Consider the following 15058-nt stretch of genomic DNA (forward strand, 5'->3'; position numbering starts at 1 on the left):
TATAAAGAGAGAATCAAGCAAAATATGTAGACCAATTAAACCGATCCTCTATTAAGAAAGTCCGTTGGACACAAATATAGACGTTTTTTGTTGCAATCTCGAATTGGCTTGTTTTTCACCGAAATAGTCATTCAACTAATTAGAACATACATTCGTCAATAAGACTTAGGTTCCGTTTAAGAAAATTGAATCTGAATTCTGAAATTTGAATATTAAAACAATTAATTTGCTGAATTTTAAGCACTAAAAAAGAAATATATAAATGTCTGAATTTTAATGTTGAACCTATTTATACTGTTTATTAACCATTTATAACTGAATGGTTAATAAGTTAAATTTAACAATTTTGCCCTTGTATCTTTTCATCCAAAAAAGAAATAGAACCTATGATTTAATTAGATTAAATTTGTTAGATATGAAAATGACAATATTTATTGTTAAATCAAATTAATATAAAAGATGAAATATATTATATGAGGAGTATGGAGAAGATGTGAAGGTCATTAAAAATAGAGAAAAGAGAAGTAGAAAGGCGTTAAATAGGGAATATCAGATTATTTAATTAGATAAGAATTTTGAACATAATAATTAACAAACAAGGGTAGATTTGGTAGATACGATAAGGTAGTTGAAGTAATTCTATTGATTCTTATTAGAATTAAGCATTCAGTTAGGATTCTTGTACTGAAAAAATTACACACAAGTTCAACACTACTTAACAAGTTCAGTAGATAAATTTTTATTTATCAAACACCCAAAACATCTGAATGTCTGAAAAAATTCAGTCTCAGTATTTTTGTATGTTATCAAACAGACTCTTAATATGTGCTTTCATCAATTGAATGATTAGATATGAAAGTCTTTGTTAGCTGAGTGACCAAAAATATATATTTTTCATTAGTTGGCTAATTCCTTAGACTATAGGTAAAAAAAAAAAAAAAAAATCCGTCAATCGTTAGTCTAACACAATCATGTTCCTAAACTATAGTGGGAGGCAAAAAACTCTCCGCCCCTTTCTCATTTCATTCTATTCTTCTCTCTTTTCCCTCCCTCTCCCTCTCTTTGCATCGCTGTCGAACAGCTCAAACGAAGAAACTCCGAGCCAAACATTGGAGAGCGGCCCTTGGCATCATCCCGTTTCATAAGCCTGCCATGTTGATCACTGCTGGTGTTGATAAGGCCATCAATTTTTCTGAATCAAAATAATATCAGGCCATCAGTTTTAAAGTACAGTAATAATATATATATATATATATATGTCAAAATACAACAATGTAAGTGATTAGATGAATTATTTTAATTGCATAACTCATATAATATAACATAATGTAATTTTATAATTGGACGCTTATTTTCTGAATCAAAAGGTTGTGCTTGGTCTTAAATATATAACTTATACTACATAACTATACACAATTCACACTCTAAAAAATTTTAATACTACTAATTCATCCATTACTTCTCCTAAACCCAATGGCCAATTTTTTTTTTCTACAATTATGTTGCATTTCTGAAAAAAAAAAAATTGAGGCTGCCATGCTGCAATTTAACAAAAAAAAAAAAAAAAAAAAGGTTGCGGGCTGCTGTGCTGACTAGTTTGGGAATAGGATGGTATCAAATCAATACTTGTCCTTTTTTTTTGTGCCAATAATCTAAAGAATTAGCCTCATTAGTTAAACGACTATTTTGTCTAAATACAAAATTTAGCTAGTGACCAAAATAGGGAACTCCACGTAGTTTAGTGACTACTTTTGCTGTTTGCTCTTATTTTGATGCATTTAATTATTTTTGTCTCCACAAATTTCAAATATCAAATTTACAAATATAAGTTTTTTATTTGGAAAAATTGTTCAAAACATCTCTCACATTTGGCCAAATGAATTTTTTTATCATTCACTTTTAAAATGTTAATTTTATGTCCCTTACAAATTTAAATTAGCAAAATTAGATCTCAATCTAAATTTTCGATCACTTTTTAGCTTGAAATCACTACGTTTTTTATGTACAAAAATTTTGAATTGCACTCTTGTAGTGACAAAAATAAATACAGATTGTATCATTTGTTAAATTGCAAGTGGGATCTAACATTTTTACCCCACAAAATGGCTATATATAGATTACGTGATGGATTTAAGGTAAAAAGTGGTTGAAAACTTAGATTGGTGACAGATGTCGAATCTATTCAACAATCAAGTACCTACTCAAGAAAATGTAACTAGTATATAGCGGTGAGTAGGATTGTCTCCATAGGAATTGGAGGAAATTTGTTTCTTTAGAGTAAGAGTTAATTAGGGGTTTTTGAAGAATTAAATTAAATAATTATTTCACATAAAAGTAATTAAATAGAATTATACTAAAATTAAATCAATAATAAGCAAAGCTCTAGTCAAAGGAGTAACTTTTAGAGATGGTTCATACAACCGATCATTAATGCAATAATAAATTCAATCATTTATTGGTAAACTAGTTCAGCCAATTTTTTTTTATTATGTCGATAGTTATGGTACGACCATTAACTATATCTCTAATGAGGAGGTAGCCCTAGCTATAACTATAGGATTCAATCTCTCAATTGTAGTAAAAACTAGAAAAGTCTAGTTCTAACTAACAAATGCAGTACAAGGGTTTATTTAAATTAGATCGTACGTCTCTCTGACAGAAATCCAATCATACTAGTTATCACATTGATTAAAATAGTCAAATAATTAATGATTCAACTATTTCAATTGGCAGTAGATTATCTAATTCAATTAAATATCAAGCCTTTGATATTCAACTCAACATAGCAATCATAAGAAATTAATCTAGAAAATGCACAACTACCAATGAATAAAAGAAACAATAAAAATTAATTCGATCCCACAATTACTTGTAGAACTAAATCTTCAAGTTATCTTCGACTAAAATTTCACGGAGATAACCCAAGGAAAAATATGAAAATTGTAAAAGTCATATACCAAGACATGTCTATTGATATATATTTTTTATCTTTTAGTTGCTCCTCATGGCCATTTATTTATTTTTTAATCTTTTAGTGTACATATATTAGGTTAATTGTTTTCCCTAATTCAAGCTCATAATTGCCATAAAAAAACAGCATGCAACAAGAAAAATTTTGCCTCGATACTTTGCTGAATGATGAGGACTAGGACTACTACTACTACTACATACTAAGTATTAAAAGTCAAAATTGAGTAGTAAAAGAAGGGTAGTATGTCTGAATTTACCAGACTCTTAGAATCAAAAACCAAATTGACGACCAACAACTCTGGAAACTCCTGAAATCTTTAAGTTAGGGAGCTAATCACTTTAGTAATCATATTTTACATCCACAAAAGCAGATATATAAAGTCAACAAAACTAAACTTCTAGTGCTTATTTCATATTGATTGGTAACTTGTAGGAAATGCAAAACAAAAATTAATTAATACCAGCTATAAAAATCTAATCTAAGTTCATCTAAGGGAGAGACCACATGCTACGCACGAATGCATCAACTGTCCCTCAAACTCAGTTACCCCTTGACAAACCACAGCAGGCCGAGTCATCAACTCGCCATCCAGCCTTTTCCAATGCACATGAAGACTAAGGTCAACAAAAAATAATACCAGCACTCTTCAATTGAATGTGCCTGGAGAGCGAAACAACGGTTAATTTTAGGACTAAGTTCACTTTGCATCCTTCAAATATGGGGGAGGTTGGGTTGGGTTGGGTGGTAAAGAGGGAGCGATTGAAAATAAAATAAAAAAGTGCCCTTCAATTATACCAACATTTTTACTTGGGTCTCTAAACTTTAGTGTGGGTAATTTCTAAAATATAAAATTTGTCTAGCTTAAGTAACATTGTGGTCGGAAATGGGAAAAGTTTTATATTTTAGGGACTAAGTGAGCACATTTTATATTTTGCAAACTAAAGTAAAATCGAATTTATGCTTAGGTATTAAAGTGTCATACTTTAAAATATAGGGACCAAAATGAGAATTTGGATATAGTTGAAGAGTGAAAATTGAAATTAACCCTTAAATTTACAGTTTTGGGACATGAGTTAAACACATTAAACCCTTCCAACTCCAAATTGACTTCATATCCTTTCCCTGATATGCTGCTTATCATCCTTAGTCCTCCTGGATTTTTATTCGGGCAATGGGATTTTTCCAACTTACTCGGACCGATTACTTGATGTGGAAATGAAACGTCTAGGCCGAATTTTATCCAAATGTAAGACTTTATCAGTGGCTTTGAGATGTCTACGTACGCTGAGATTTTTTGGACATCTGGATGGTTGGATTTATTTAGAGTAAAGGGTTTAGTAGCATTTTGTGGTATGAAAAAAATGAATTGAAATCCAGTTATACCTTGTCATATCTGATGCTTTTCATGTATAATTTGCCAGGTACGAGCATATCCAAAGTAAGTTTCAAGTTTGAATAATCGAAATAAGACATTTGGGCAAGAAAAAAATTTTTCAGGACCTTTTAGCAATGCAAAATTAAGGTATTTATAGACAAAATTCATGTTATAATATCATAGTAGAACTCCACCAATCTCCAATGAACACGACATATGTGTTATAAACGTTCATGACTTTTGTAGTTACATTTTGTGTCACACGTTAGAAGAAGTATATATATATACATATATATATATATTATATGGGTTTAACGAGTACCTTAGGGCACTCATTAACATATCTATTATTTACCTAATCTATCATATATATATATTTCGTGCCAAAGTAAATCTACTTTTGCTTGTCTAATATTTCTGAGAAAGGATGCGGGATGGTGGTGTGCTACTTTTACTAATCTAGATTCTTCTATTTGTATATATGCTAAACACTGATCTAGTGTTTCTAGACCTTCTAAAATTTTATCAAAATAATAATATGTATCTGATTGTTTAAGAGTTGCTAATGCTATTCTATATGAATTTTCTTGAGTAGTTGTAAATTGAAAAGGTGGTTCAAAATTCATACAGATTTTATATGTAGAAATTATCAACTTGATTTAAGAATTATATGAGTACTCGGTACTTGATAGAGGTTACAGAAATTATACCTTCATATATATATATTATATGGGTTTAACGAGTACCTTAGGGCACTCATTAACATATCTATTATTTACCTAATCTATCATATATATATATATACATACACTAATAATTATTATCCTCCTTTGTGTTTATATACCTTTCCTATCTAATCTTATCTGACATCCTTGTATTTATTTATTTTTTCTAATTCATCTTATATTTTCAAAAATATAACATTTGAAATATAACTTAACTTAACATGGAGGCACCTGTTAGAAAAACGGTATATATATATATATATATATATACACACACACTTCCATAACTTTGAAAGTTACATCATGTGGCAAGTAATTATGGTTCTTTACGAATTAGCATTTGTTTGTTTCCTGAAACGTCTGGAAATGAATGTCCTCCACACCTAACTTGCATGGATAACATACTTATTAGTCCACCCATTGATGGTAAACGCATGTGACTAATAAGTCTTGTCATTTAGCAGTTTTGAATGGAGATAGAAGAAACATCCCTATCGTGGTAGACTTGGTTACCAATTGATTAGAGCAGAAGACCAGCTCAGATGAGCCAACACAAAGATCCAGTCAAACTATAACATCTACAAATCAATATTCACATGGACGATACGTCAACTTGTCATAACAAACATTAAAATGTGGCGATTATTCAACTCTAATCACCCCTGGTCACCATCCCACATGCACAAATTTTCAATACCATACATCATTCCTTGATGAATATTAATTTATTTATTTCGAAAATTCAAAGAAAGAGAAAAAAAATTAAAATCCCAATGCACAATTTCTTTCCTTATACAAAATTACAAATCTTTCTTTAATATCTTAATTTATACCTATCCTTAAAAAAAAAAGGAGGGAGAGAGAGAGAGAGAGTTGCAAGGTTGCCAAAAACCATGCACAAAAAGGGGGAATAAAGGATTAACTTATACGGTCCCTGTTGTCTCCTGGAGATGTAGATTTATTGCTAGGAGTAGGGAACGACAATGAAGGTGATAAGAACATCAAGCTTCCGGGCTGAGAATTCGCTGAAGATGGTGGTTTGGAAGAATTGAGAAAGGTTGGAGCACATTTGTTCACGGTTGAAGTGGATGATGGGAAGCTAGAAAGAATAGGAAATGATTGATCATTCAGCTTCAAATTCTGGCCGGATTTATCTGCTGATGTTTGGCTAGCTGGAGCTCCAGTTGTGCCACCAGCCCCGGAGCCGATGATGGATGTGAGAGCAGCCGCTAATGCAGATTGGAAGCTAGGGTCTGATGTGATTGCTTTAGTTGCAGCTGCAATGGTTTCTGCTGGCAGAGATTGCTGTGCAGAAGAGTTCAATATAGGATGATTCTTTTGTGAATAAGATTGGTAAAGGGTTTCTTGTGGCTGTCTTCCAAAGTTTAGGGAACTAATACTTTGGTTTTTATTGTAGGGTTGAGCTTGAGGTCCATAGCTAAGGACTCCATTGTTCCATGAGAGAGGCAATGCATTGGATTCAAGAGAGCTGAAGTTGAGATCTCGTGTTGCAGAATATGATCTAGGAGGAAAACTACCCAGTTTGGTTAGATTGGAAGAAGCGTTTGAGCTTGTGGTGAGGTCTAGTGTGATTGTTGGAAATGAAGGTGAAGACGAGAGTGAAGAATTTGGCAGGTAAAATGGCTTTGGTTTCGAATTATCTGAGAGGAAAAAGTTTAGTCCATTGAGATTAGCCGAGGCGAAATTTGACGGAGGTAGAAGGCCTGAAGTGGAGGTTGTGGAACCAGACATTAGCATGGAAGCGGCAGCCGAAGTGGTGGAAGCCATTGCTGTGGCTGAGACAGGAAGTGGATGGTTGTGCGTTCCTTCATATGTGGTTATCAAAATGGACATGTCCTCAGCACATCTCTGCACCTACAAAATTTGGCAATGAAAAATCACTTTCTCCACAATTTAATGCCATCATTGCAGCTACTTGACTTTTGACTCAGTAAAATTTAAATAGCATGACTAACGGAACAAGTAATTAAATGGAAAAAACTTAACTAATAAACGTTTATTTGTCGAAATAAGTATCATTCTAAGGACTTTATTAGGATGTAATCATCATTTTTGAATATTTCAACATCTCGTTGTGAATAAACATTGTTCTTTTTCACCTAATCGCATGACGTGACCGTGCAAAGTTTCAAACAACTATTATCACTATTATCAAGATTCAAGTGTGACATGCAAAAGAAAATGAGAGTCCATTTTAAGAATAGAAGTGCATATACAAAATAAATCGAAGTTTAAAGTAATATGATTGTAGTTTTAACAAGTGGTTATTGTTGATTAAACATGAGCAATTCATGATTGCGATCCTCTATTACCACCAAAAAAAAAAAACACACACACACACACACATTAAAGAACTATATAAACTAAGCTTACTTCAGACATTCAACATCCAAACACACATAAATCCTACCTGCTTTCTCACAGGGCAGTTGGGTGCAACAGTGCAACGATAATATGCTCGAGGACATGGATTCCCTTTTGCAATCTTCTGTCCATATTTCCTCCACTGACATCCATCGTTCATCTGGATTGACGAAAAAGCAAAGAAAAAAGCCTTCTAAACATTTCTTTGTTACATTAATATCCCCAACTAAGATGCAACTGTGATCTACTCTTACCGTTGGGGTGTCACATCGGACTCTCACAGAAACCCTAGCTCTTTTGGCAGGGTTTTGCTGGGAAACCTCATCTTCTTCGCTTCTCACATTCTTGAGACTTTTCTGTGGTGGCCATTTTTCCCCACCTTCTTCTTCCTTCACTTCTCCTGAGCTAGCCTCCAGGCTGGGATTAGGTGAAGGCTCATTCTCTTGATCTTTTGGCAACTCAAAGTTGCAGTCCAATCCAAGTGCCAACACCTTTTTATCATCCTCACCATCCTTATCGACCTTTTCTTTCCCGTGGTTTTTGCTGGAAAAATGATCATCTTTCTTCCCATCACTTGAACTCATTCCAAGACTTAGGGAGACGAGTTCAGGTTCTTCAGTTTCTTGATGAGTGGTTATTGTGCTACTAGATTTATTAGGTTCCTGCTGAACCATATCATTGAACTGCATCTGAAGGGCTCGGTAGTCCTTCATTGCTCGATCTAAGTACATTCTCAGCCTTTGATTTTCTTCCATCACTTCTCCCATTTCAGCTTTTGTTGATTTAAGAAGATCAGCCTACATTATCACATGCAAAATGAGTACATTTGTACCAGACTAATCATGTACAATATTAGTATAGATGAGTACATAATATGTATCGACAACATTGTTTTTGCTCAATAGCAAATGATATTGAAATTATTAAAGTGCTAACCTGTCCCGCTTGGGCTGAAGAAGATACATTAGAGTTGAACTCTGAGGATGTCATTTCCATCTTAGGCATGAAAAAGCCCTGTCAAAATATAGGTTTAGTAACATATTTAGGGAAATACATAAACAAAATAGGGTTTACACTTTGCTAATTAATTATCAAAAAAAAATTTAATTAATGTTTTCCCCAAAATTAGTGTAATGCATTAGGTAAACATTCAAGGATCTAAGAGTTTGTCATGTAGATACCTATGCTAGATAGAATTTAATAAGATTCATATCTTACTCAACAATACTATAGCAGGTTAGGAGATTTTTGACATTTAATTGACAAGTGGCATAATCAAAGACGAGAACAATATTAATTTGGCTGTTGTACATAAAAATTTGTTTTGTTCAAAGTCGTACCTAGTGGTTTTTGAACAAATGAAAACAGTGACGGTCACGTATAAACCATTAACAGCGGTCAAAGGTTTTGCAGGTAGCCGAAATGTTTTTTAAGAGTATTGAATAATAATTAATGTGTGATGGTCTAACCTTTTGAAGAAGAACAAGATTGAGAACAATATGCCTTTCATCGACAACCTTCATTTGCAGGTTTCACACTTGGAAAGTAGATCCAATTTTCATTTTTTCTATCGTCATTATTGAAGTACATGGTGAGTAGTGTTTGAATTTCATTCGTTTGCTAAAGGATTCACCACAAAAAATGAAATTGCTAATTAAAGGTACTTAATTCGGTCTAGAACCATTAGATGTAAAAGTTTTCTTGCATGAGACTGGCCGTAAAATTCGAACCCTTTTTTTTGGGGGGGGGGGGGGGGGGGGGGAATTATACAGACTATGCATTAGGAAAACGAAAAATAACTTGAGGACCAAAGATGTCTAAATGAAGCTTCTACTTTTGTTTCTGATCGCAATGATAAATTTGGTATATTCTAAAACTATCATGGGATCGATGAGTAAAGGAACTTTTTTGTACCTGTATTTTACTTGTAAAATCCTGTCGATTAGGTGAGGATTGGTGTATTTTATCATCCTGACCTCCTTTTCCATTTCCAGCCTGCAATAGCCAGTAGCATCAGGTTCGGATTCAATAGTATACACCACAAAATTGATAGCTCTTTAATTAGCATCTTATATTGAAAACAAAAAGCCCGAAAACGAAAATTCACTTTCTAATGTGATGCCAAATAAGGTAGAAAAAGTCCAAAAGGTGCTAGACCTCAATCTATTACTATCCTCATGATGTTTTCTTGAAAATATAAACCTTTATCTTCTGCGTTCAGCTCTGATTATTGGCAGTTAACGTTCCGAAGTAATAACATGTTCAGATGGTTTCATAAAACTGATGGATTTCAACAAATATTTCTTGTCATCTAGGCTTGTTTCTAAGAATCAGAAAATATAATTGCTGAAAAGAAGAAGAAGATTAAGTTAATTACCTTAAGGAAAACCTCTTCTGTACAGCAATCTTCATCACCACTTGATTCAGCTTTCTTCTGCTGATCTTCCTTCTTGACTGAACTACCTCCATGGACAGATTTTCTTGGAGCAGCCTCCATATCCATGTCTTCTTCCTCTTCCTATCTCTACCAAGACTTGTATGGACTGATAATGTATTTGATAACACAATGGTCTTTCTTTTATGAGGAGAGAGAGCCGGCAGTATTTGACTTGTCTAAATTATTCAATCTAACTGGCTTTCACCTATTACAGGCACACACAAACAGAAGTGTCAATGGCCCAGTTGTAGAATCATTTTTTTTTCTTTTTCAAATGATTTTAGATGGGAAATTAGAGTATGCGACTAGTTAGACTTAATCGGGACAATGAAAATTGAAAGAAATTATTTTAAATTATATTCTAAGATTGTAATTTCAAGTTTATATATATATATATAAAGGGAAAGAGAAGAACACTGAAAATCGAACCCAATCTATATGGGAAGGGATACCTTATAATTGGCAAAGCAATTGCACCGGATTTGGGGCAGGAACAGTCAACAGAAAAACTGTTCGGATCGGTTTTGTATATTTTGCACACGATGTAATTCACTTTGCACAACATGTACTTATACAACAAAATTTTGTGAACCCTACACATGATGTGAAAAATGATGTACAAGATGAAATTTGAATCATATATATTTTTTTTGGACCAAATCTTGGCCATCAACCTTCTAGAACGATTGTTTCCTGCAACCGTTCCGACCCTAAATCCCAATTGCACCATACAATGATTGGAGCAAGTAAGTTTAATTTGAGTTTTGATGGACGAAATTGAATCCACAACCCGACTTTCAATTATTCGAAAAAATTATTTTGTTTCTTTGCATTATTGTCTTCATATATATATCCACACGTTATCTTAACGCGTATATTTATTACGTTAGCACATACATTTTACGGTCCAATTAACTTTGAGACAACTAAAGTCTCAATCCCTCCATGATAAGGACCATTGACCCCAAAGTCATACGTAACTCTAGGATGAGCCAATTGCACTACTTTGATGTTAAACAATCACAAATTGAAGGGAAGAATTCAACTTCAACGTTTAAGTCTTTTAGGTATAACATGTCAGAGAGAACAAAAAGGACGAAAAAAAAGAAAAGAAAAAGGAGGGGTTTGAGCCGCAATAATCGGGTCCCCACTGCCCACGCCCCGCTCCGACCGTGTGCAGTTTTTTTAGGTCCTAAGTCTTGTAATACGACTACTATTAGCACAGTAACAGCTACTAAGATTCCTGAGTTACGCAAAAAAAGTCATATGGCCACACCGTCCCGTCTACAGTACCGGTCAAACTTTTTCACCACCGTCGAAATCAGTTCCGATGACTGCCGGAAGTCTGTCCTCCGCAAGTCAAACGTTGTTTCAAATACGAGTATGCTAGGTTGTCCCATGCGGTTGACTTTAATGTCGTTTTCTCTTGGACAATTATGGGGAGCTCATATGGATAAACTACGGTTGTGGAGGTGAAAAATAGGGGCTTAAGCATTGCCATAAAAATGTGGCAATTTGTGGACGTGGGAATACAAATTATCATTGTGAAATCAGAAACTAGTCCAATACAAGTTAACTCAATTTGTAACGACATATCACTTTTTCACAAAAAAAAAGATCATGTGTTTAAATCCTTATAAAAGATTGTGTGTTTGAATCTCACTGTTTATGTGAAGGTTGTATTGATGGACGATCTATAATAACTTTTGTAAGTGATATATGATTTCAGAGGTATGAACTCCTAAACATAATCTCCTAGAAAAAAAAAAGAGTGAAATAAGAAACTATGGAACATTTTGACTTACAATTGTTCAGAGATAATGTTGTAATTTCAATACCTTTACTCAAGGTAACATCAACCGGTTAACTAACCTAGTTTTTAATTTTTTTTTTAAAAAAATCAATTATGTGTATGTCTTGTTTAATTCTACATGCATAATTAAGCAGTTCACATATGTAGTTTGTAATCTGTGTGAGTAATTGCATAAAAACTGTGATGAAAAAGCACTCTCTGAATTTAATTTATAGTGGTTTACCACAGAATTTAATTATTCTGTGTATTAGGTTTACCACAGGAGCTTTTTTGTTTTTTACCCTATATTTAATCAGAAAGTCTAACCATCCCCATTGCAGCTAGAGAAATCTGTACTGAAAATAGCTTGAAGAACATAATACAAAGAACGGCAGACCACATTTCATGTTCCTAATATGATTTTGATTCTTGAATACGAACCAAAGACCTCCTTAGTTTACTTGTAGGGTTTTCACTTTTCACGGCCTTGTTTTATTTGTGTTATGCATTGGTCTGGAAGTGAGTCAAAAATAATTGTCAGATCCAATTATTCTTTCGTTGAAGTTGAATGAACAAATCAATTATGTGGTGTATGCATGTACCTTGTGAAACACAAGGTAAGAGATTCTAGACCATTGCAGGGGTGATGCACGATATGATTGGGGGCCGGAAGGGAATGGGATGGCAATTGATGTGGCCTAATCTTAGACCCCTAATTGCTAAAAATTTCTTGATTCACTTTTGCTTTGTCAAAGATTTTGATAATATGGAACTTAGGTCTTGTTTGATAACCCAATTCAGCATTTAAACTTAATGAATTCAGATTTTAACATGTTTATATGCGTTTGATAATAAAAAATTGATCATCTGAATTAATTAAGTGACACTGTATTTCTTAGATAAAACTTGTTCCTAAAAATAAGCGATAAATTATTTACTTATCACTTAATGTGTATTCACTCAAATGTACCAGTTTAGTTTAGTATGTAACAATTCAATAATTTAATGGATTTGGACTTGGTTTCTTCTTAATAAAAATTTCTTTTCTATCCAAAAAAAAAAAAAGATTTCATGCATGCACTTAGGATCTCTTTTCAACTGCAATTTTATTGTGCTCTTAATTTCCAGTCCTTTGATCTTAATAACGTCCTTTCCACTGACTTTGTGTGTTCAAAGAGGCATGGATGGTTTTGCTGCTGAAGTCGATTCGGCGGTGTTGGTAAGACTGATTCAATCGAACTCTCTGGCCAAATGGCCCCTATGCAATACACTACGTCATATCAGGAAAATAGTAGCTCAGGCTTCAGTTCAGATTTCACATGTCTTCAGAGAGGCAAACGGTGCAGCAGATAAATTAGCCAGCTTGAACTTGGGATCACAGCGAGTCTTTAACTTACCTCAAGAGCTGCCATCTGTGGTTAAAGCCATTGTAGCTCTAGATTCAATGTCGTTTCCCAACTTTAGGACACAAGTTGTAAGGGAATCATTCATGGGAAAGCACGGTGTTCATGGCGGTCACGAGAATATCTACAGGAACTGCTAAAGTACAGAAGGTACCGTCTTGCAAAAATTGGAGCGGAATCCCGAATTATTTCGACGTATGAATCTTTCTGTGAAGTGCCTCGCATGGTGAGAGATGATTTTGCTCTTGATCAATTGGGTTTTTCAAACTTTCGTAGACTTAGAATGTAGTAAGTGCCATGTGATTTTTTTTCTTCAATTTATATTTGTTGGCAAGGAGTTTTCGTCCATTTATAAGGGGAAACTCTGTCAAAATTTTCTTAAATAAAAAAAAAATATGTTGCTAGTTGCAAAAAAAAATAACGTCCTTTCCACTACTTAATATTGTTCGGTATGTGTATCTTTTTCTAAAAAAAAAAAAAAAAAAATCTCAAATAATTACATGAAAACGAATTCGTTCCAAGAGAATGGAAAGAATGTACAACCTGGATGAAGAGTCAAAATTCTTCAGTCTCAACCTGTAAATCATGTCCAATCCTTAAAACAGGAAGTTAGAAAACTAGAAACAGTGGAAGCATGGTGGAAACTAATTTCGTCCTTAAGATATTTTCTAGAAATTCAGAAAAGTAAAATGCAAGATTAATCGCTACACAGACGGAGAAACTGTAGGTCTTTGATTTGTGAAACTGCTCATATCATGAAGAATTTAATACGATCCCCACCTGGAGAAAAGTCACTTAGGTACCATATTGAAAGATCTTTTTCATGAAAAATTTGACACAAGTCTCCTTCAGCAGCCATGAATCTATCAAGTCCTACAGATAATATTCCAACTGGATGCTACAACTTGTTTCCAAAAATGCCAGGTTAACTATATATTCTAAAACTGAGTTTTAGCCACTTGGTCGTTTTATTGCAATTTTAGTCTGCAAAATTCCTGCTTGAATTTATTGGAAAAAATGCTAAATGTGGAAAACTTCATTATACGTCTCAACTATTCTTCATTAAGAATATATGCATGTATGTGTCTGTAGCATGATTAAGGTTTTTTATGTCCACTTGCTTGTATTGTTTGAAATTAAAGTTTGGTAAACGATTGCCTTTATGTCACAGGTTCTTGTTTAATCAACTTAAGTAATAGGGTTAATCACATTTTATCCCCTTAAAAGATACCCCATTTCTCAGTTTACCCCCTAACCTTTAATTTTGCTCACTTAACCCCCTTTAGGACAAAATTGCCCTTGCATTATTTTGACTTTTCATTTACCTTGTTTTCCTTTCTTTTATTTCTTTTTCTCTTTCTTCTTTATTTAATTCTTCCTCTTTCCCACAAAAATCTTTACCTTAATGATTGAAATTAAAAAAAGAGGATTTGCAGAGATCTATCTTCTCCTTAAAAAATTAAAAAAATATTCAAATCACTTTTCTAAAATATAATTTTTTTAGCCTTTCAATTCTTTTAATTTTGGTTTGCCTCTTTCCTTTATAGTTTCTTATTTTATTCTCAAGAAAATATCTTAAGATGAAATTGTGACCTGATTAATAATCATCAATTGAAATTTGTGACCCGTGGCATCATACAAAAAATCAAAATTAGTTTTTGATGTCTTTTAAACCTTCACCCAGAAATATGCAATTATAAACTCAAAAAAAAAATTTTCGTTGATATGGAATTTCTATTGGGAAGGATGAAAGAAAGAAGAAAGAGAAAAAGAAATAAAAGAAAGGAAAATAATTTCATCTTATGATATTTTCATGAAAATAAAATGAGAAACTAGAAAGGAAAGAGGAAAACCCAAAATTAAAAGAATTGAAAGGCTAAAAAAATTGTATTTTAGGAAAGTGATTTGAATATTTTTTTAATCATTTAAGAAGAAAGTAGATCTTTGCAATTCCTCTTTTTTAATTTCAA

At 33.2% G+C, this 15058-nt stretch overlaps 1 protein-coding gene across 1 annotated transcript; it reads right to left on the bottom strand.

Annotated features, from left to right (window-relative positions):
* Positions 1-5781: 5781 nt before the first annotated feature.
* On the bottom strand, positions 5782-10058 carry LOC113741635 (WRKY transcription factor 72A-like). The gene is made up of 6 exons (XM_027269221.2): positions 9834-10058; positions 9371-9451; positions 8393-8470; positions 7711-8253; positions 7503-7616; positions 5782-6946 (listed from the first exon to the last, which is right to left on the bottom strand). Exons 1-6 carry the CDS (start codon positions 9957-9959, stop codon positions 5990-5992), a joined length of 1899 nt encoding a protein of 632 aa, XP_027125022.1. The 5' UTR covers positions 9960-10058; the 3' UTR covers positions 5782-5989.
* Between the last annotated feature and the right edge of the window lie 5000 nt (positions 10059-15058).

The sequence above is a fragment of the Coffea arabica genome, chromosome 4e, assembly GCF_036785885.1.
Source record: "Coffea arabica cultivar ET-39 chromosome 4e, Coffea Arabica ET-39 HiFi, whole genome shotgun sequence".
Taxonomy (NCBI): domain Eukaryota; kingdom Viridiplantae; phylum Streptophyta; class Magnoliopsida; order Gentianales; family Rubiaceae; genus Coffea; species Coffea arabica.

Excerpts from the sequence above, each read along its gene's own strand:
- LOC113741635 (XM_027269221.2), bottom strand. The coding sequence starts at position 9,959 with ATGGATATGGAGGCTGCTCCAAGAAAATCTGTCCATGGAGGTAGTTCA. Across the intron at positions 9,452-9,833 it reads CAGAAGAGGTTTTCCTTAAG|GCTGGAAATGGAAAAGGAGG; the intron begins GTAATTAACTTA and ends TGGCTATTGCAG. Across the intron at positions 6,947-7,502 it reads ACTGCCCTGTGAGAAAGCAG|GTGCAGAGATGTGCTGAGGA; the intron begins GTAGGATTTATG and ends CAAATTTTGTAG.